At 45.6% G+C, this 20,654-nt stretch overlaps 1 protein-coding gene across 2 annotated transcripts in view; it reads left to right on the top strand.

Annotated features, from left to right (window-relative positions):
* Positions 1–20,654, top strand: part of Tep1 (telomerase associated protein 1) — a 46,272-nt gene that overhangs the window by 7,714 nt on the left and 17,904 nt on the right. For both annotated transcript variants that reach the window (XM_027386592.2, XM_027386593.2), the window contains exons 7-28: positions 163–240; positions 1,361–1,482; positions 1,665–1,822; positions 6,158–6,267; positions 7,021–7,111; positions 7,286–7,472; positions 9,563–9,731; positions 10,173–10,331; positions 11,417–11,494; positions 12,658–12,788; positions 13,266–13,325; positions 15,587–15,745; positions 16,370–16,546; positions 16,802–16,922; positions 17,735–17,859; positions 18,099–18,212; positions 18,304–18,421; positions 18,555–18,749; positions 18,854–19,029; positions 19,106–19,262; positions 19,397–19,576; positions 20,005–20,097. In XM_027386592.2, coding sequence (XP_027242393.1) covers positions 163–240; positions 1,361–1,482; positions 1,665–1,822; positions 6,158–6,267; positions 7,021–7,111; positions 7,286–7,472; positions 9,563–9,731; positions 10,173–10,331; positions 11,417–11,494; positions 12,658–12,788; positions 13,266–13,325; positions 15,587–15,745; positions 16,370–16,546; positions 16,802–16,922; positions 17,735–17,859; positions 18,099–18,212; positions 18,304–18,421; positions 18,555–18,749; positions 18,854–19,029; positions 19,106–19,262; positions 19,397–19,576; positions 20,005–20,097 — 2,958 coding nt within the window. The remainder of the gene's footprint in view (positions 1–162; positions 241–1,360; positions 1,483–1,664; positions 1,823–6,157; positions 6,268–7,020; positions 7,112–7,285; positions 7,473–9,562; positions 9,732–10,172; positions 10,332–11,416; positions 11,495–12,657; positions 12,789–13,265; positions 13,326–15,586; positions 15,746–16,369; positions 16,547–16,801; positions 16,923–17,734; positions 17,860–18,098; positions 18,213–18,303; positions 18,422–18,554; positions 18,750–18,853; positions 19,030–19,105; positions 19,263–19,396; positions 19,577–20,004; positions 20,098–20,654) is intronic.

Here is a 20,654-nt window from a genome sequence, read left to right as displayed (position 1 = left end):
GGTCCAGATGACCCATGTGGAGTTCAGGGCGAGAAAGAACAGAGACACCTGTGTGAACTCACTTCCTATTTGGCATAGATACTTGTTCAGGGCTACTGGAATGGCAATCTCCAGGGGCAACTTCTGTTTCCCTGTTTGAAAATGTTTCTCCTATCCTCGTAGAAAACAGAACGACCATTTTCAGAGCGAGGGAAATGTTTTCCGAAGAGCCTTTGGCCCCTTAAGAACGAACAGATTATGGTGAGTCACTCGCTTGGGAGTTGTCTGTATGTCTGCACAATCCCTTCTGAACTTGTATTTAGAAATAGAATCCTATTAATTTAAAAAATTCCAATTGCCAGTGTGGTAGAGACTTACACTTACTTGTCCCTACCTGGGGATTCTCAGTTGTGGTTTGTTTGGAGGGTAAAGGGAAGGGATCTTGTTTTTCATCTCTGTTGTTCTTGTTGTTATACTTTGTTGACCGATGACATATCCAGTTGGATAAATGAGTTTAGAACACTATAAAATATCTCCACTCCTTATAAGGTTTTTTCTTTTAATTTTCTTTATTTGTTTTATGGGAACCCGTGTTTTGTTTTGCACACGTGTCTGTGTACCACATGTGTGCCTGGTGCTCTTGGAGGCCAGAAGAGGGCAGCAGATCCCCTGGGTTTAGCGTTACAGACATTTCTGAGTCACCATGGGGATGCTAGGAACTGAACCTGGGACTTCTGGAAGAGCAGCTGATGTTCTTAACCACTGGGCCCTTTCTCCAGTCCGATGTAGAAAGTTTTCAAAACAGCAGGTGCTACCACTACTGTAGGCTTATGATATAGATAAGAGTTGCCTTCTTATTCTTTCTCTGAGAGAATAAAAGGATGTTCTTTGTTCTCATTCCCTGCTTTTTTTTTTTTTTTCTCTTTTATGTCAATCACCCTATATAAATGAAACATGGGGACTCCCAGAAAGCTGTGTCTCCTCCTCTTCTTTTCTTTGGGAACCCAAAGAACTATTAACTTTTATTTCTCTTTATGTTTTTGAGATCATCTACCATGTTGCTCATGCTGCCTACACGATTGGGATCTGTTGTGCAGTTCTCTTGCCTTAGCCTTCCACATTGCTGGGACTGTAGGAGTGCTGTTGCTGTAGCATTTAGCTGCAGCTGTGTCCTTGGGAGGTCCTTCCTTCCTGCAGAGTTTTTCCTTGCTGTTTCTTTCCTTTGTCCAAATGGGTTTTAGAGAATGAAATTACCTCAAGTGGTATATGATCATTTTTTGCTTTGCTTCCTGATGTGGTATGGCAGGCTTATGCTTTTATTTCTGATACCCCATAATCATGGGTGAAATGAACCTTGTGGTGCTTGGGACTGTTTCCACAGTTTGAAGCAGCTTACAATGCAGTGCCAGAGAAAAGTCTGCCAAGGTTCACTCTGAAGAAGTTGGTAGAGAAACTGCATATCCACGAGCCTGCCCAGCATGTCCAGGCCCTGCTGGGCTACAGGTGAGACCCTGTATTTCAAGCACATGCCATCGACGTGATCATCACTTCATTCATAGCTCTAATTGTGGCGATTCTCAATCCCAGCAGTATGAGTGAAGGCAGACAATGTTGTGAGTCAGACTTTGGCTCATTTCTATTTATGGTAGCTTAGGAAATGATAGGTACTTTCTTCCCTCTCCTAGGTACCCATCTACCCTAGAGCTCTTTTCTCGGAGTCACCTCCCTGGGCCATGGGATTCTAGCAGAGCTGGGCAGCGGATGAAGCTCCAAAGGCCGGAGACCTGGGAGAGGGAGCTGAGCTTGCGGGGGAACAAAGCTTGTGTCTGGGAGGAACTCATAGGTAGGTGACCTTGACCACCATGTTCCTTTCAGGCCTTCCCCATTCATTTTTCTGTATTGTAGATTGTTGAAGATTTCCACAAAATGGTGCAGTTATTTTGCAATTTAGTTTACATAACCAAAATGTGATTGATATTTTGAGGTGTTTCTACTGATGTGGACAGTCAAACTTGTTTTAAATATCTTAGGTTAATCATTATTCCAAATATGCTTACGTGATAAACAAGTCTTTAGAAACACAGAACAAAAAAGTGGTATCTCTTCCTTGTTTGCACCTGTATCAACATACCTGTAATTTATTTCAAATGAGGTGGGGTTAGATCATGAAATGTTAGAACTTGTATAGAAATTCATGTAGGACCTGAACATTTTAATCATTTCCCAATACTGATAAAGGGGAAATTTCATATTGGGGAATAACGAATTACCTCCAGTCTTTTCTGTCTCCCTTTGTTGTCTATTTTTAACTATGAAAGGCTCTTTCATGCTTTCTTTTTTAAAGAAGGACTTATTTGATTGTGTGTATGTGCATGTGAGTGCAGGTGCCCTCAGAGACCAGAGACGGGCATCGAATACCTAGAGCTGAGTTATAGGCCCACTGTAGGTGTTAGGACCCAAACTTAGTTCCTCTGCAAGAGCTGTCCTCACTATTGACTTTGACTCACGCTCTTCAGCCCATTTTGAGGGGCTGGAAGATTACTTAGTGGTTAAGAACATTTGTTGCTCTTCAAGAGGCCCTGAATTTGATTCCCAGCACCCACATGGTGGCTCACAACCATCTATAACTCCAGTTCTAGAGGATTTCATACTCTCTTCTGGCTTCCACAGGAACAGGCATGCATGTGGTTCACAGACACACATACAAGCGAAACAACCGTACACATGAATGAATGAATAAATGAATGAATGAATGAGTGAGTGAATGAATAAAAAGTAATTTTAAAAAGAAAAAGAAAAGTTCCATTCTCTTTTTTAAAAAATTTATTTATTTATTTATTTATGTATACAGCATTCTGTCTCAATGTGTCCCTGCAGGCCAGAAGAGGGCACCAGATCTCATTACTGATGGTTGCAAGCTTCATGTGGTTGCTAGGAATTGAACTCAGGACCTCTGAAAGAGCAGCCACTACTCTTAACCTCTGAGCCATTTGTCCAGCTCCCTCCATTCTCTTGTATGCCCCCTTTCTTTTGCTTTATCTTTTGTCTTTGTCTTTGGAAAGTCAAGGGTATTTTTCTCTTTGTTTAAATGTATGCAAATTCAGACCTTGATGGAATTTTGTAGACTTCCAATTTTGGAACTTGAGAAGCTCCAGTGTCCTTTGCTGATTGTTATGATTTATACTAGGGACAGCCTGAGTTGCTTGGCTACTTATTATTGTCTCTGTAGGTGCCACTGGTGATATATATCAGAATCACCTGGGAATTAAATGCCATACCCATCTGACAGCCTTTTTATCAATTCACAAGTTAAGATACAGCAACAAAGGGGCTTGGATGTGGGAAGGTATGGCGATGCACATTTATAATTGCAGTGCTTGGGAAGCTGAGGCAGGAGGATAACTATTTTGAGATCAGCCTGGAGATCCTGTCTCAAGCAAACAACGAAAACAAATAACAAAGAAGGATGTGGCATAGGGCTGAGTCTGTGTGCATGTCTTTACTTCCTCCTTTTAGCTGAGAATCACTTACTCTGAAACTTTAAATTGTGACATTTACCTTGTTTGAGACTAATACCTAATATAGACTAAATCCCCTATGGTTAGTTTTTTTTTCCCAAATTTTAATTTTATTTATTTATTTTATATGTGTAGATGCCTTAGTCACTAAGACTAACCCTATTGCTGTTCTGTTGCTGTGAAGAGACACTATGGTCAAGGCAACTCTTATAAAATAAAGCATTTAATTGGGGACTTGCTTAAAGTTTCAGGTTTAGCCCATTATCATCATGGAGGGAAGCATTGTGGCATGAAAGACTGGAGCAGTAGCTGAGCGGTATATCCTGATCTGCAGGAAGAGGGAGGGAGGGAGAGAGGAGAGGAGAGGAGAGGGGAGGAGAGAGAGAGAGAGAGAGAGAGAGAGAGAGAGAGAGAGAGAGAGAGAGAGAGAGAGAGAGAGAGAATGAATCTGGCATGGACTTTTGAAAACCTCAAGGCCCATCCCTAGTGATACACTTCCCCCAACGAGGCCACACCACCTAACCCTTCTAATCCTTTCAACAGCTTTCTAATACATGAGTCTATGAGGGCTGTTCTCATTCAAACCACCACAATGGGTCCTTTGCTTGCATGAATGTCAGTGAACCACGTTTGTATTTGGAGCCTGAAAATGCCAGAAGAGGGCATTGCATCTCCTTAGACAGGAGTGACAGATGGTTGTAAGCCATCATGTGGGTGTTGTGGATTGAACCCAGGTCCTCTGGAAGAGCAGCCAGTGCCCTTGACTCCTGAGACATCTCCCTAGCCCTACTTTTTTTTTTTTATTTTGAGATAGAGTTTCTTTATATTGCCCAGGCTGTCCTATTTTTTCTCCTGCTGAGATTGTCGGCATGCACCGAGTCCTAAAGGCATTTATTTTCTTTTTCTTCTTCTCCCTGTCCCCCTTTTTGAGAACACCTACCTGTAATACAGGCTAGTCTCAAACTGGCAATCCTTCTGCTTCAAGTTCCCCATTACTGTGAATATGCCTCCATGTGTGGTCACCTAGAGCATACACCAAGGCCAGAACATTGATGGAGCTGTAATCCCACAGCCAAATAACTTTTCTGTTTTGAATTTCTTAATCTTGAAAATATTTTTTATTTTTTCCTCCCTCCAACTTTTCCCATGTACTTACTGACCCCTTGTTGTCTCTCAGATTCATTGCCTTTATTTCTTTGTTATATATAACATGAATAATGAAAAACTCAAGAGATTGATCCCAGCACTCGGGAGCCAGAGGCAGGTGGATCGCTGTGAGTTCGAGGCCAGCCTGGTCTCCGGAGCGAGTGCCAGGATAGGCTCCAAAGCTACACAGAGAAACCCTGTCTCAAAAAACAAAACACACACACACACACAAAACAAACAAAACAAAAAACAAAACTCAGAGATTGATATTGGGGTTCAGGCTTCAAGCTGAAGATTGGCGAAGCAAAGCAGACAGCCACTAGCTCTTACCTCTACCTCAGGCTGAATGAGCTGTCCTCTCCTCAGCATGTCTGGAGAATAAATCTTTCCAGCAAACCTCAGACTGCAATCCTGTCTCCACCAAGCCTCAGACTGCAACCCCAGACTGCTGCCTCTTCCTTTTATTCCTCTCAAATCCTGGGATTAAAGACGTGGGATCCCAAGTGCTGAGATACCTTTGTGTGAGCTGTTTCTGTTTAGGATTGGATCATGTAGCTCACTGTGGCCTTGAACTAACAGAGATCCATCTGCTTGTCTCTTGAGTCCTGGGATTAAAGGTGTATGCCACCACTGCCTGGCTCAATGACTTGTAGCTAGATTTGCATTTTGATCCCAAGTGGCTTTATTAGATCACAAATAATATATCACCACAGTTATATTCCTAAATATATAACTACAACCTGCTCAGTCTGTATAAAGTTAACCTGTGTGTACATGATTTCCTCTGTAGAGGACCTGAGTTCAGTTCCAAGCACTTACTTCAGGCGGCTCACAACCTCCTGTAACTCCAGCTCCAGGGGATGCTACATCCTCTTCTGACCTCTGTGCACACAGCACTTGTGAACAAGTGGTTTATGCTCCCACACAGACAAACACATGTGCATGAATAAAAATAATTTAAAAAGAAAAGAAAAAAGCCAGGTTGGTTGTAGTGCACACCTTTAATCCCAGAACTCAGGAAGCAGAGGCAGATGAATCTCTGAGTTTGAGGCTAGCCTGATCTACAGAGTAAGTTCCAGGACAGCCAGGACTACACAGAGAGACCCTGTCTTGAAAACCCAGGGAAAAAAAGAGAGAGAAGAAAAATGACATTTATTTATTTGCTTGGGGGCGGGCACTATATGGAAGATCAGAGGACAACTTGCAGTAGTAGTTCTTGCCTTCCATCAGGTTGGTGGAAAAAAAGAGGAATTTGTTTTCTCAGTTGAACCACACCTAAAGCCAACAGATAGTGACATACATTGTTATTGAAACAGCTATCCCATAAACAGTTACATAAATTTTACTGTCCACTTCAGGCCAGTCCCTGTTTCATATTTCTGGATCCCTAAAACATTTTGAATAGAGCATATTGCATTCTCCCATTTGAGTCTCTGTGTGACTGTGTTTCCTGCTATGGGCTGCAACTTTGTGTCTGTCACTCACTCATTTTATCCCATCCCCCATGTCTGAAGACAATGGGAAACTCCCCTTCATGGCCATGCTCCGGAACCTGTGTAACCTGCTGCGGACTGGAATCAGTGCCCGCCACCATGAACTCATTCTGCAGAAACTCCAGCATGAGGTGAGTGTAATCAGTGGGGAGTGTGTGGCTTAGCCGATCCACGCTGGTCAGGAGATGCTGCATCTCTAGTGGCCAGCTCTTGCCTGTGGCTGAGAATGGTTATGGCTACCAGCTGGTTTCTGTGTGGGATATAATAAATGTGGAAACACAGACATGCTGGGAAGGACAGGTCTTGGGCACTAGTCAGTCTTCCAGAGATTACAAATAGAGAATAATAACTTCCCTGTTTACTTTGTAAACTCAAAAGCACACAGAAAGATCCCCATCTATGGATTAACTCACTTCAGGGACAGTGTAGAATAAAAAAAAAAAAATGGGGCTTTGGGGCTGGAGAGATGCCTTAAGAGGGTTAAGAATACTGGCTGCTCTTCCAGAAGACCTGGATTTGATTCCCAGCACCAACATGGCTGCTCACAACCATCTGTAACTACATTTCCAGGGAATCTGGTGCCCTCTTCTGGCCTGTGTGGGTACCCGGCATACATGTGGCACACAAACATACCTGTACACCCATACACATAAAATATTTTTTAATTAAAAAAAAAGAAAAGAAATGGGGCTCCAGTTACGTTCTCTTTTTTATTCTCTTTTCATACTTTTCTTTCCTTTCTTCTGTTCCCTCTAGATATCTATTTTTCTCTCTTTACCTTCCCACAAGCCTTGTGGAGTTACAGCTCCATTGTCTTGATCCTGTATGCCCCATGGCCTTCAGCCTCCCTGGTCCTCTGCTCATAATTCTTCCTTGTTTTTCAGAAATCTGTGGTTAACAGTCGGCAGTTTCCGTTCAGATTCCTTAATGCTCATGATTCTATTGATAAACTTGAGGCTCAACTCAGAAGTAAAGGTATTCTTTCTCTTCTGATTCCCATTTGCCTGTCAGATATTTTCAATCTCTTGCTTTGCAGACTTAGAGTGTGTTGTAACCAGTGGCAGACCTCTGCCAGCCCTAAGGATAGGAGTTTAGAATACTAAGGTAATAGAAGTTGCCTGATTAGGGTATTTTCCTGTTGCTACACAGCATTGCCCTTTCCTTCCAATACAACATTGATGAGGCGGATAATGATCAGAAACTCAAAAACTATCAAGAAGCCTGCCAACTCCAGGCACCTGTGCACCCTGACGCGTCGGCAGCTTCGGGCGGCAATGACTATACCTGTGATATTCGAGAAGCTCAAGCGGGAGAAGCTGAGGCTGCAGAAGACCAGGTATGTGCTTGCTAGCTGGGAAAAAAGTAAGACAAAGGATAAAGGAACTTAAGGCCAGGGCTAGGGAGCCATCTGGGAACAGGCATCCATTATCCTCTAGAGACAGACTTGTCAGTCATTCAGTGCTGCACACCTGTTGGGTTCCTGTCACTGTTACACCAAAACCCAGTCTTCAGCAGTTATATTGAACGTTGTTCTATAAAAATTATGAAAACCCAAATTTCTCTAGCTTCCACTTTGTTGCTTGAGATGATTTCACTGGTTCCGATGGAGTCTGTGAATGTGTGTAGCATCTCTTGCTGCATGCTGAGTTATAAGTGGTGTGAACCACCCAATGTGGGTTGTAGGGAGTTGGGGCCTTGAACTCCAGTTCTCTGCAAGAGCAGTACACACTCTTAATCACTGAGCCAGCTCTCTGGCCTGAGACAGAATCTCTTGCTGGCCTTGAACTTGTTGTGTAGCCCAGCTCGTCTCAAATGTAAGATCCTCCTGCCTCAGACTCCTCAGTATTGAGATTATAGTTGTGTGCCAGCATGCTCAGCCTAAGCTCCTTAGTGTAGCTGATGGCTTGTTCATTGATGATTTTTTTTTCCTTAGCCAGATTGTGCTATTGGCAGTTGGAGAATGAGTTTTCTGTCATTCTGTTGTATTTATTAGCTGGAAATCTAAAAAGTGATTCCCTCATCTACTATATCCATTGGGAGGTGGAGGCCCAAGCAAGAGTCAGTAATATGAAGGCAACCTTGTTTATGTAAGGCCTTATGTCAAAAATAAAACCCCCATGGCTAGAGTGATGGATGGCTCAGTGGTTAAGAACACTGGATGCAAATCCCACCCCTCAGAGCTCAGGGGACCCCACAAAAAAGGAAGCAGAAAGAGTGTAAGAGCCAGAAAGGATGGAGGACACCAAGGAAACAAGGTCTTCTGAGTCAGCGTGATTACATTCATAGGAACTCGCAGAGACTAAGGCAGCATGCACAGGGCCTGCACAGGTCTGTACCAGGTCCTCTGCATAAATATATATCAGGGCTTGCAGGTTTAGTGTTTTTGTGGGATTCCTGAGTGTATGAACAAGTAAGTCTCTGATTCTTGGGCCTTTTCCTTCTCTTGGTTTGTCTTGTCCAACTTTGATGTGATGGTTCTTGTTTTATCTTTTATTTTATTTTATTATTATCTCTTAGAAGCCCGTCCTTTAATAGACAGAAAGGGATTGGATGTGGGTAGGAAGGGAGGTGGAGATGACCTGGAAAGAGTGGAGGGAGGGGAAACCATAATCAGGATATATCAATTGAGAAAATAAACTATTTTTAATAAAAGGAAAACCACAAAACAACAACAACAAAATCAAAACTACAAATAAAAAATTTAAAGAACACTGGATGCTCTTCAGAATTCAGAAAATCTGGGTTTGTAGTTAGGCATTGGTGGCATTCACCTTTAATCCCAGCACTTGGGAGGCAGAGGCAGGGGGATCTCTGTGAGTTCCAGGCCAGCCTGGTCTACAGGGCAAGTGCCAAGATACCCAGGGCTGTTACACAGAGAAACCCTGTCTTGAAAAACAAACAAAAGACAAACAGAAAGAAAGAAAGAGGAAGGAAGGAAGAAAAAGAAAGAAGGAAGGAAGGAAGGAAGGAAGGAAGGAAGGAAGGAAGGAAGGAAGGAAGGAAAATGGATCCCACCCACTGTGTGGTAGCTCACTGCTGTCTTTAATTCCATTCTCAGGGTATCCAACATCATCTTCTGGCCTCTGCAGGCTTTGCACATAGGTGGTGCAAATGCAGGCAAAATACTCATCCACACAAAATAATACAATGATTTTGAAAAGTTTAATATCCCCTGATAAGCTTGTAGCAGTTAAGCCATGCCTCTTAAATCAAGTACAGATGAGCATGGCAGGCGATTGCAACACTGGATCCAAGTCCCAAGGAAAGCTTCTGTGGCAGCATGGGAAGCGGGCTGTGGGAGCGAGGGGGTGCTTAGGAGGGGGGAGAGGATCGCAGTGGCACATTTCTGTCTTTCCATCTGCTTCAGAGTTGCGGACAGACGGACAAGCTTCTGAGCCCCTGTGTCTGTGTCTTTTCTTGTTGTAGACAGTGGAATTGTGATGTCAAGTTGCTGGAGCGGTATCGCCAGGCCCTGGAAACCGCTGTCAACCTCTCTGTAAAGCACAATCTAGCCCCACTGCCAGGCCGGACCCTCTTGGTCTATCTCACAGATGCAAACGCCGACAGGCTCTGTCCCAAGAGTCACTCACAAGGGGTAAAGAAATAAAAACAAAACAAAACAAAACCAAAAACAACCCATCTTCCGTGGGGCTGGCAGGATGTAGGGTCTTGAGAGGATTTGTTTTCCCTCTGGTTCTCTGAGAGCCACACAGGCTGAGAGATATGGTGTGGACTTGCTTCCAAGTGCTGGTTATTGGTTCCCTGGGACAATTTTAGTCAGTCTTGCTTATGCCTCATAATACTAACATTTCAAGTTTGGCTAGCTAAGAGTGATCTGTAGGTTTCTGACACAAGTGTTTCTGGAATTCACTTTGCTGTATCCCAGTATTGACTTGGGCAGGGCTGCTGAAGGTGACCCATCCTGAGAGACCCACAGTCCCTCCCCATTTCCCCAAACCAGGAGTTTGGCCTCTAGAGCTGGGTAGGCAAGTGGGAGTTCTAAATTGTGACTCCCGATGATGCTTTGTTCTGTCAGCCTCCCCTGAACTATGTGCTGCTGTTGATTGCAATGATGATGGCCCGGGCAGAGCAGGTGACTGTTTTGTTGTGTGGAAGAGGAACCGTGAAGATACCAGTACTTGAGACAGATGAAGGTATCCTGAAGACTGCCATCAAACTTCAGGCTCAAGTCCAGGTCAGAAACGTTCCTCCCTACACACACACCCACACACACTACCCGAAAATAGATAAATGACACAAGCCTGAAAGCCCCTCCAATAGTAAAGGCATGAATGGCCAGGTGTGGTAGTGCGTACCTTCAATCCAGCACTCGGAAAGCAGGAAGCAGAGGCAGGAGGAATGCAAGTGTGAGGTCAGCCTGGGATGCAGAGCGGTTTTTCCTTTTGTTTAAGAAGCATATATGCTGGCCATGGTGGCGCATGCCTTTAATCCCAGCACTTGAGAAGCGGCAGCACGCAGATCTCTTTGAATTCAATGCCAGCCTGACCTACATAGTGAGTTCCACACTAGTCGGGGCTACATAGAGAGACCCTGTCTCGGGAAAGAAAAAGAAAAAAGAAGCACAGATATACATAACTTTGAGGATTTCTCAAACAAATTGACACTACTTTTTTTTTTAATTAATCATAATAGTCTTCCATTGCCCTAATGAAATGCTGGAGGCAAACTGACTTTACAAAGTAAAGATATTTATCTTGGTCAGTTCTCCAGGCTTGAGGGCGTGGCGCTGGCATTGGCTGACTCTGGTGAGGAGCTCATGGCAGGTGGCGTGTGGAAAATACACACAGAAGCAAAGGATTGCATCCAGAAACAAGCTAGAGAGTGATTCATGGTTCAGCTTCAGGTTTTTACAACTTATTTTTTACAGGAACTCAGATACCTCAGAGTCTTCCAAGAGTGCTTCCCTAATAGTAAGGACCTCCCACTATGTCTGAGCCCCCTCTTTCTAACTCACAGTGGGATCAGATTACAGATGAGCCTGTAGGGGATCCATGGAAACTGCCTCCAGGGCAGAGCACTGATACCCAGGCACAACTGCCTTCTCCTCCTCCTCCTCCTTCTTCATTTATTATATATAGTGTTCTGCCTGCATGTATGCCTGCAGAAGAGGGCACCAGATGTCATTATAGTTGGTTGTGAACCACCATGTGGTTGCTGGGAATTGAACTCAGGAACTCTGGAAGAGCAGGCAGTGCTCTTAACCTCTGAGCCATCTCTCTAACCCCAGGCACAAACTTCTAACCTGTTTCTTTCCATCAGGAGTTGGAAGAAATGGATGACTGGCCCATCAATACTTTTGGAAAGTACCTGCTGTCTTTGGCTGTCCAAAGGACCCCTGTGAGTCCTTCTCGGTTCCTATGAAACTCCCTTCTAGCATTTCCTCCACAACCTGCTTCTCACATTTGTTGTCTCCTATAGAGGAGGCTGGCCTTCCTCAACTTATCCTCCTGCCTCCACCTTCCAAGTGCTGGGCTCACAGGTGTGGAATGTGATTCTGGTTACTTCTCATTTATTGATCCTTCAACACCTTTCATACTTGACAGTGTTCTCATCGGCCTGCTGCTCAGGGTAGTCCCTCAGACAGGGTTGTACTGATAATCTGTAGTGATAAATGGAAACTAAGAGTGTAGTTTAATCAAGTTTGCTACTTCCCTCCCTTAATGTGAATTGTTCGGCAGCCCTCAGGCTACCTGCATTATGTCACTCAGTATAGAGCTGCGCAGAAGTGCTCAGCAGGCTACCATTGCCTCATATTTCCATAGTACTGAGATAATAGTGAAATGTGGCATGATAATTAGAAGGCGGTGCACTTTGAGAAGGTATTACTGTTGTCTTAAGTGTAATAGATATAGTGTAGTGTTGAGAATTGAAGTCAGGCCAAGTGCATCACCGTGAACTATACCTATAAGCCCTTTATTTATCAACTTGAATGCTTGAAATAGTCATGTTGACTGGACATGTAGATAATGAGCTTAGCTTAGCATGCTCAAGGCTCACACCCATAAATATAAAATAGCCAAACTTAAGAACTGATTCACAGTGTGCGTGGTGGCGCACACCTTTAATCCCAGCAGAGGTAGGAGGTGGGAGGGAGGATCTCTGTGAGTTCAAGGCCAGCCTGTTCTAAATAGTGAGCTCCAAGACAGCCAGGACTACATAGACAGTCTCAAAAAAAAAAAAAAAAAAAAAAAAAAAAAAAAACAACAACCAAAACCCAAACCAAACCAAACTGGCTCACAGAATGAGCAATCATCTCTCATGAGCATGAATGAACTGCACAACACCCCGTCCCCCTTTTTGCTTTCTTCCCATCCCTGCTGTCCTTGCTTCTTTGATGCTACCCTAAGTTAGGGTGTAGTGGTGTTCCTCCTACAAATTCTTAGGAGCTGCAGTTTCCTTTCCCCCTCAGAGTTCTAACCCTTCAATCTTGATGCTTTGAGATCATCCATGTCTATTCGAGCCTTGTACCCTGGTCTCAGTCTCCTCTTTTCATCCTATAGGTTGACAGGGTCATCCTGTTTGGTGAAATGATGAATACTGAGATGCTGAATGTAGCCAAACAGATTATCTGGCAGCATGTGAATTCTAAGTGCCTCTTCGTTGGTGTCCTCCTACGGAAAGCACAGTACATGTAAGGATGCTGGTTGTTCTTGTCCAGTGTCTGTAGGCACTGATTCATATTTCCTGTTGCTCCTACAAAAGTCTCACCTATTTGGTACTTCCTTTCACTTGCCTTCTCAATTTATTAATTCTACTGAACTTAAGTTTCTGGGATGTTCTTTAAGGCCGTTTTATCCCTTTGTGATATTGGAAACTGGCCCCAGGGCTTTGCTCTTTCGAGGCTGTACTTTGGCCATATAATTCTATTAGACAAGATGGGGTACACTCAGGGTGATATGGCCTTAGATCACAAACCTATTTATTATACAGAGATGAAGTGTATATCTTTAGGTATTGGGAAATAGAGTCTAGGTATGTAGCCTAGGTTGACTTTGAACTTGCTGTCTTCCTCACTTCTTGGGCAGGTGCTGGGACTGCAGGTGTAAGCCCCCACACCTGACTCCAGGCATCCATTTTGGTGTTTAGTGACTGCTTCTTCTTTTGCCAGACCAGCAAATTTGAATCCCAATGATGTGACGCTCTCAGGCTGTACTGATGGAATACTGAAGTGAGTAGAGTGGCCATTAGAGGGGATGGAAGAGGCGTTGGAATGCCCTAAAGAGATTCTCCAGGCCTGTTGTTAGCTCATTTATTTATTTTTCAAAGTGAGGTGGTTTATTCTCTTTCCCAGATGTCTAGGCTTATCAGCAACACAATGTGATCGGGACTCCAGCCTTCACTGTCTTAATGCTTGATCACCCTCAACAGCCTGTATCTCCTGGCTGGAGATGGTGCTTCAGCTCTGCTTATATACATCCAAGTTTGTGCAATACTCAGTGGGCTGGAGGACTGGATCATCCATTAAGAGTACATACTGCTCTTGCAGAGGGCAGAGATTTGGGTCCCAGTACCCATGCCAGGTGGCTCACAACTTCTGTATACAACTCCAGCTCCAGAGGGATTTAACGGCTGCCTGCAACTCCAGGAGATTTGGTGCCTCTGGCCTCTACAGACATTACATTTCTGCTCACACATCCATAGACATACACACAGACACATAATTAATTTTTTCTTAAAAAATGAGATCTTTCCAGGTTCCTATTTTACTGAATTATTATTTGCAATTTATTTTATATTTGAATTTTTATCTCTCATAGCCTTATTTACTTCCTTATAATTTTTAGCATTTGAAATTGTAATTGTATCATTTCCCCCTTCTCTTTCCTTTCTCCCAACTCCTCCCTTGTCCCACTTTTCTTGCTTCCTCTCAAATTTGTAGTTTCCTTTTCTTTGTTATTGTTACACACACACACACAGACACACACACACACGTGTGTGTGTGTGTGTCTGTGTGTGTGTGTGTGTGTGTGTGTATGAATATATGAATATAATTTGCTCAGTTTGTTTGGTGTTACTTGTATGTGTATGATTTCAGGTCTGACCACTTGGTATTGGGTAACAAAATTAGGGGGCTCATCCCTGGGGAAGACTGTCTTCTACTCTCAGCATCCCTTAGCTGCCTGTGGGTTTTTTTTGTTTGGGGTGGGTCCCAGAGAGATTTGCCTCTTCCGTGTTAGTGGGTCTATTGCTGTTGTACTTGTTCAGTTCTTATACAGTAAGCCATGCAGAGTCATATAGACAAACACATAATTGAAACTTTTAAAAGGTATTTTTAAAAAGGAAAGGAAAACTGATTGTGGTGGTACACCATTTGAGAAGCAGTAGCAGTTTGAATAGTGAGTTTGAGATCAGTTTGGTCTACATAGTAAGTTCCAGGATAGCCAAGGCTGCATACTGAGACCCTGTCTCAAAAATAAGAAAGAAAGGAAGAGAGGGAGGGAGGGAGGGAGGGAGGGAGGGAGGAAGAGAGGGAGGGAGGGAGGGAGGGAGGGAGGAAAAGAGATATAAGAAATGGTATAACTCGTTTTTATCTTATGTGTATGAGTGTTTTGCCTATGTATGTGTATATATACTATGTGTATGCCTGTGGCCAAGGTCAGAGAGGTTGTCAAATTCCCTGAAACTAGAGTTACAAACAGATGGGTTCATCCATGGGGACATGTGGGTGGGACATGTGGGTGGTGGGAACCAAACCCATGACCCCTGGAAGAGCTTCAAGTGCTCTCTAATCTTTGTATTTGTTTCCTCACTTTGTGTTTTCTTTGTATGTCACCCATGCTCTTCAACTCACATTGGGAAGCCTCAAGCAATTGGGAACTTTTGTAGTTGGTACAGAGCTGATCACCCAAGACAGGGAAAGTCTTAGCCTGTAACCTTGGCTCAGCCATGTTTTCTTTCTTTCTCTCTCTTTTTTTTTTCTTCAGGGTTTCTCTGTGTAGCTTTGGAGCCTGTCCTGGAACTCAATCTGTAGACCAGGCTGGCCTCAAACTCACAGAGATCTGTTTGACTCTGCTTCCCAAGTGCTGGGATTAAAGGTGTGCACCACCACCACCTGGCCTCAGTTCAGTTTTCTAATAGGGCTCTTAGGGTCACCATGCACAATGAGTGGGAGGGGCTGGGGCCGGTGTCTTCCTTCTGCTTTGGTGTTCTGTAGTCTCATTTATTTTCAAGTGTGCTTTTCCAGCTTATGGTTATCCTTTTTGTTTGGCTAGTCTTAGGATGGGGGTCTCGTCTCCCAGGCTGACCTCAACCTGTGATCCTCATAGCTGAGACTGAGAACTGTGGACCTGAGCTACCAGGCCAGCTTTATGTCTGTCTTCCTAAGGGGTGCCACTGAACTGGACAGGCATGTCTTTGTTCCCTGTTTCTCTTGGGACAGCTTCCTGGTTCTGAAGTCTAATATTCTGTTCTCATGATGCTTTTTGTTAGGTTCATAGCAGAGCATGGAGCCTCTCGTCTTCTGGATCATGTGGGCCAACTAGATAAAGTATTCAAGATTCCCCCGCTCCCAGGAAAGACACAGGCACTGTCTCTACGGCCCCTGGAGGAGGACATCCCAGGCCCCCCGGGTCCTATTTCCCAGCATGGGTTAGTCAAGGTTCTGTGTCTTCGTGAACTGGGAGGGTTACCATCAATCAGAACCTGGAGAAATCCTGTGACTGCCATTCTGTCTGCTAAGGTGGCATTTGGTGTATTTACTCCTCCCTCCTCCCCAGGCAGGGGCTTCCTGGAAACTGTCAGATTGTGACAGTTTGTGTCCTTGCTTTACTAGAAAAAAATAATGTTTGAATGAAGAGAAGGCAGCAGACTCCATGACTATATAGTCAGGGCTTAGGCAAAAGGTTTATAGCACAGATTCTAGCTTTTCACACAGGCTTTGCCAAGCGATAGCTTAGATTGGTTGTTTAATTTCTTAAAGATACAGTTAAGGATGAGGTTAAAGTTTGCCTCAGAGTATTGCCTTGATCAAATGATAACTTCGTAATAATGATTTTCTGAAGAAAGGGGCACATAAGAGAAATGGCAAGTGGAACTCAGATTTCAGGTTTTTGCAGTTGGTCCCACAGCCAGGTTATTCTCTGGAGGCCTGTAAGACATACTTCTGCTTGTAAGAGTTTATGCCAAGTGCCGAAGGGTGATTGCACCTTTGTCTGTGGACTTGAGATGGGGACCCGATCCCTAGGCTGAGCCCAACCCTCCCCTTACCTCTAGGTGGCGCAATGTCCGACTTTTCATTTCATCCACTTTTCGTGACATGCATGGGGAGCGAGACTTGCTGATGAGATCTGTGCTGCCAGCACTGCAGGCCCGAGTGTTCCCCCACCGTATCAGTCTCCATGCCATTGACCTGCGCTGGGGTGTCACTGAGGAGGAGACCCGCAGGAACAGGTACAGGGACACGGGGAGGAAGGGTTGGGATGAGAGGATGGAGTGGTGTAGCCCAAGTAATCATGGTGGGACTGCAAGAACAAATGATGGGAGGGCAGGGCTTTGCCTTTTAGATGCCAACGGGGGCGGGGGGGGGAGTATTTTGTCTTCACTTTGCCCTGTGTGAGTCAGGGCCCTGCCTCTTCTCTGTTTCTGCCTGGATCTCCTGGAATTGCCCCCAGTGACCCCTTCCTGTCCCCATTATCATGCCTACAGACAACTGGAAGTGTGCCTTGGGGAGGTGGAGAACTCACAGCTGTTTGTGGGGATTCTGGGCTCCCGCTATGGCTACATTCCCCCCAGCTATGACCTGCCTGACCATCCTCACTTCCACTGGGTAAGACAGACAAGGTTGGAGAGGCTGGGAAAGAAACAGGAGTGGGGGAAAGCCAGCTTGACAGGAACTCTGGAATATGCACTAACGGGTCTTTTTGAGTCTTGAAGGAAACACTACAAACCATGGCCTAGATGAAGCAGTTCCCTTGGGAAGGAACTTTGGTCTGCTTAGCTTTTGCCATCAGACAGATCTGGTTCAGCCCTCCCTTTGGATGTTTGTAGGTTGTATGGCTTTTTGGAAACAGAGTGGTCTAAATTAGCCTCAGTTCCAACACATATTAAATAGAAACAACATCTACATTTCAAGGTTACTATTAGATAGAGTTTTATTTAGCCAGGTGTAGGTATGTGTACCTAAGATTGGGTAGGAAGGTCAGGAGTTCCAGGCCATCATTATTTCAGAATATAATGAAGAAGGTCAGAATCGGGGCATGGTGGCGCACGTCTTTAATTCCAGCATTGGGGAATCAGAGGCAGAGGAGCTCTGAGAATGTGAGTTTGAGCCAGCCTGTTTACATAGCATGTTCCACACCAGCCAGAGCCATATAGTGAGACCCCATTCCCCACCCCCCACCCCCACATACAAGATCTGGGAATATAGCTTAGTGGTAGAGTACTTGCCTACCATATGTAAGGTTCTGAATTCGATGTCCAACAGTGTCAATCGTTTGGTAATCGTTAGCTGGTAACTACATTTTACTACCTGTGTCTTCGAGGAAAAGGACACAAGCTTACTGAGATAAGGGTGATCTCAGGCATTTGAAGATTTCCAGGGATGGACTGGCCCTGCCCATGTCTTCCTTCTCCATGTAGGCCCAGCAGTACCCTTCAGGGCGGTCTGTGACTGAGATGGAGGTGATGCAATTCCTGAACCGTAGCCAACGCTTGCAGCCCTCTGCTCAAGCTCTCATCTACTTCCGGGATCCTGGATTCCTCAGGTACCTTCTGTTGCTACCCAGTCAAATTTTCCTCCACAGAAAGCCAGACAGGTTCAGTTCTCGGCCCCTAACATCCAGTGCTGAAAGAGAAACAGGCCTCAGAGAGCATGTCTCTGCCACCCCAAGTCAGATCTCAAGCTGAGGGCAGAGTTTCAGGGAACAAGAGCCTTGTCTCCTGGCTAGTTCAGGAGGCTAAGCTCTGAGTCTGGCCCCACCCCTGGCATGTCTTTGGTGGTCAGCTCTGTGCCAGATGCCTGGAAACACGACTTCATTTCTGAGTCAGAGGAGACTGCACATCGGGTCTCAGAACTGAAGAACTACCTACACAAACAGAAAGAGGTTACCTGTCGCAGGTGAGCCGTGGGAGGTGGTGGCACCTATTCAGGTGAGGTGTGGTGAGGCGAGCCAGGCCTACTCTGATGCTTGTGTTTGCTTTGCCTGCAGGTACTCCTGTGAGTGGGGAGGTGTAGCAGCCGGCCGGCCCTTTGCTGGGGGCTTGGAGGAATTTGGACAGTTGGTTCTTCAGGATGTGTGGAGCATGATCCAGAAGCTTTACCTGCAGGTCAGCAGGAGTGCTGATGATGGGAGGGAGCAAGCTTGGTAGTCCTGGGTGGAAAGTGGGTTGGTAGGGGGTGGGTTTTAGGCCAGGAGGACCTAAAGAACACGAAAACATAACCAGTACCCTTAACCCTCAGCCTGGGGCCCAGTCGGAGCAGCCAGAATCCATCTTGGATGATGATTTGATCCAGGCCAGCTTTCAGCAGCTGAAGAACCCACCGAGTCCTGCTCGGCCACGCCTTCTTCAGGATACAGTGCAGCAACTCATGCTGCCCCATGGGAGGCTGAGCCTGGTGACCGGGCAGGCAGGACAGGGAAAGACTGCCTTCCTGGTATGCATCTCAGGCAGGAAGAAGGGCTGTGGGGCTGAGGAGGTGGTGCAGAGACACTGTGCACATACTAAACTGTAAAGATGGTTTTGTTCTGTCCCATACAGGCATCCCTTGTGTCGGCGCTGCAGGCCCCTGACCAGCACAACGTGCCCCCCTTAGTTTTCTTCCACTTTTCAGCAGCCCGCCCCGACCAGTGTCTTGCCCTCAACCTTCTCAGACGCCTCTGTACCTATCTGCATCGAAAACTGCAAGAGCCGAGTGCCCTCCCCAGCACTTACAGGTATGTGCACCAAGATTAGCGGGCTCTGCTGTCCTCTCTGCTTCCCCGATTCTGACCCTGACCTCTTCACATACAGAGGCCTGGTGTGGGAACTGCAGCAGAGGCTGCTCCTCAAATCTGCTCAGTCACTGAAACCTGGTCAGACCTTGGTCCTTGTTATCGACGGGGCGGATAAGATGGTGGGTCAGAATGGACAGCTGACTTCAGACTGGGTCCCCAAGTTCCTTCCCCGGGTGAGTGTGAGGCCAGGCTGAGAAAGGAGGAAGATTGGAAAGGAGGGTGCCATGAAGGTGTAGGGAGAGGGGTCTCGTTAATACCATTCTCTTTTCCCCCTCTTCCTTTCTGTACCTTTGTGCAAATGTCACAGCGAGTACACCTGGTGCTGAGTGTGTCTAGTGACTCAGGCCTGGGAGAGACCCTTCAACAAAGTCAGGCAGCTTCCGTGGTGGCCTTGGGGCCTTTGGTCCCATCTTCGAGGGCTCAGCTTGTGAGAGAAGAGCTAGCACTGTATGGGAAACGGCTGGAGGAGTCACCCTTTAACAACCAGGTTGGACCTGGCCCGGGGCTGGTGGGGATGTAGGGTGAATCTGGGCGCCGTGAGGGTACAGCTGCTGAGGCCGCTAGGTGCCTCCCTAGGGCTGCTCTTTAGATTTCTCCAGACCTCTCTGTCCCAGGAAATTGTTCATAAGATAACTCTGATTTCTCATAAGATCACCCAGATGTTTCCATGGTGAACAGTCTCTCTGGGGAGGGTGAGTAGAATTATGAGGTGGGCTAGACCTAGCCGTGGAAGTTTTCCTGACAGGATTTGGCTGGGAAGTAGGACCGGAGTGTATTTTGAGGTGATGTTATGTGCCCATCCCTTAATTAGACTCTCAGAGGAGGAGCCACTTGGCAGTAAGCTTGGTGCTGTAGCAGAAGCAAGCTACAGTAGGCTTCCCTCGTCCCTGTGCTGAGCCCTCCGAATCTCCCCAGATGCGGCTGCTGCTGGTAAAGCAGGGTTCAGGCCTGCCATTGTACCTACACCTCGTCACTGACTACCTGAGGCTCTTCACACTCTATGAGCAGGTTAGTTTGTTAATGTTACTTTTCTGCTGTTACGATAAAAATACTCTGACACAAGCAACTTAGGAAGGAAGGGTTTATTTGGCTCACAGTACAAGTCTATAGTCTGTTGTCGAAAGGTTGTTATAGTGGCAGGAGCTTGGGCATCTGATAACATTGCACCTGCAGTCACGAAACAGAGAGCTATAAATCTTGTTCTCAACACTTTTTTTTTTGCTTTTGAACACAGAGCAGGTTATCAGCCAAGGGAATGGCGCCACCCACAGTAGGTAGGTCTTTCCACCCCAAGTTCTCAGGACATGGTCAGAATGAAACCCGATTCCTGGCTAAAATATCACACAGATAGGCCCCTTCCAGGTTCCTGATAAAGTCCTTGTTGCTTTTTGGAACTTCTCGCATCACCTTTTCTTTCTTACTCCCCATTTTCTTTTTCTGTGATGAAACTCTGACAAAAGCTACCTAAGGGTCTAAGGATTTCGTCTGGCTCACAGTTCATGGGTGTAGTGCAGCATGGTGGGGAAGCCAAGAGGAGCCTGAGCCAGGAAGCAGAGAAGGGTGAG

Source organism: Cricetulus griseus (genome assembly GCF_003668045.3).
Source record: "Cricetulus griseus strain 17A/GY chromosome 1 unlocalized genomic scaffold, alternate assembly CriGri-PICRH-1.0 chr1_1, whole genome shotgun sequence".
Taxonomy (NCBI): Eukaryota; Metazoa; Chordata; class Mammalia; order Rodentia; family Cricetidae; genus Cricetulus; species Cricetulus griseus.
This window is presented reverse-complemented; position numbering and strand designations above follow the sequence as displayed.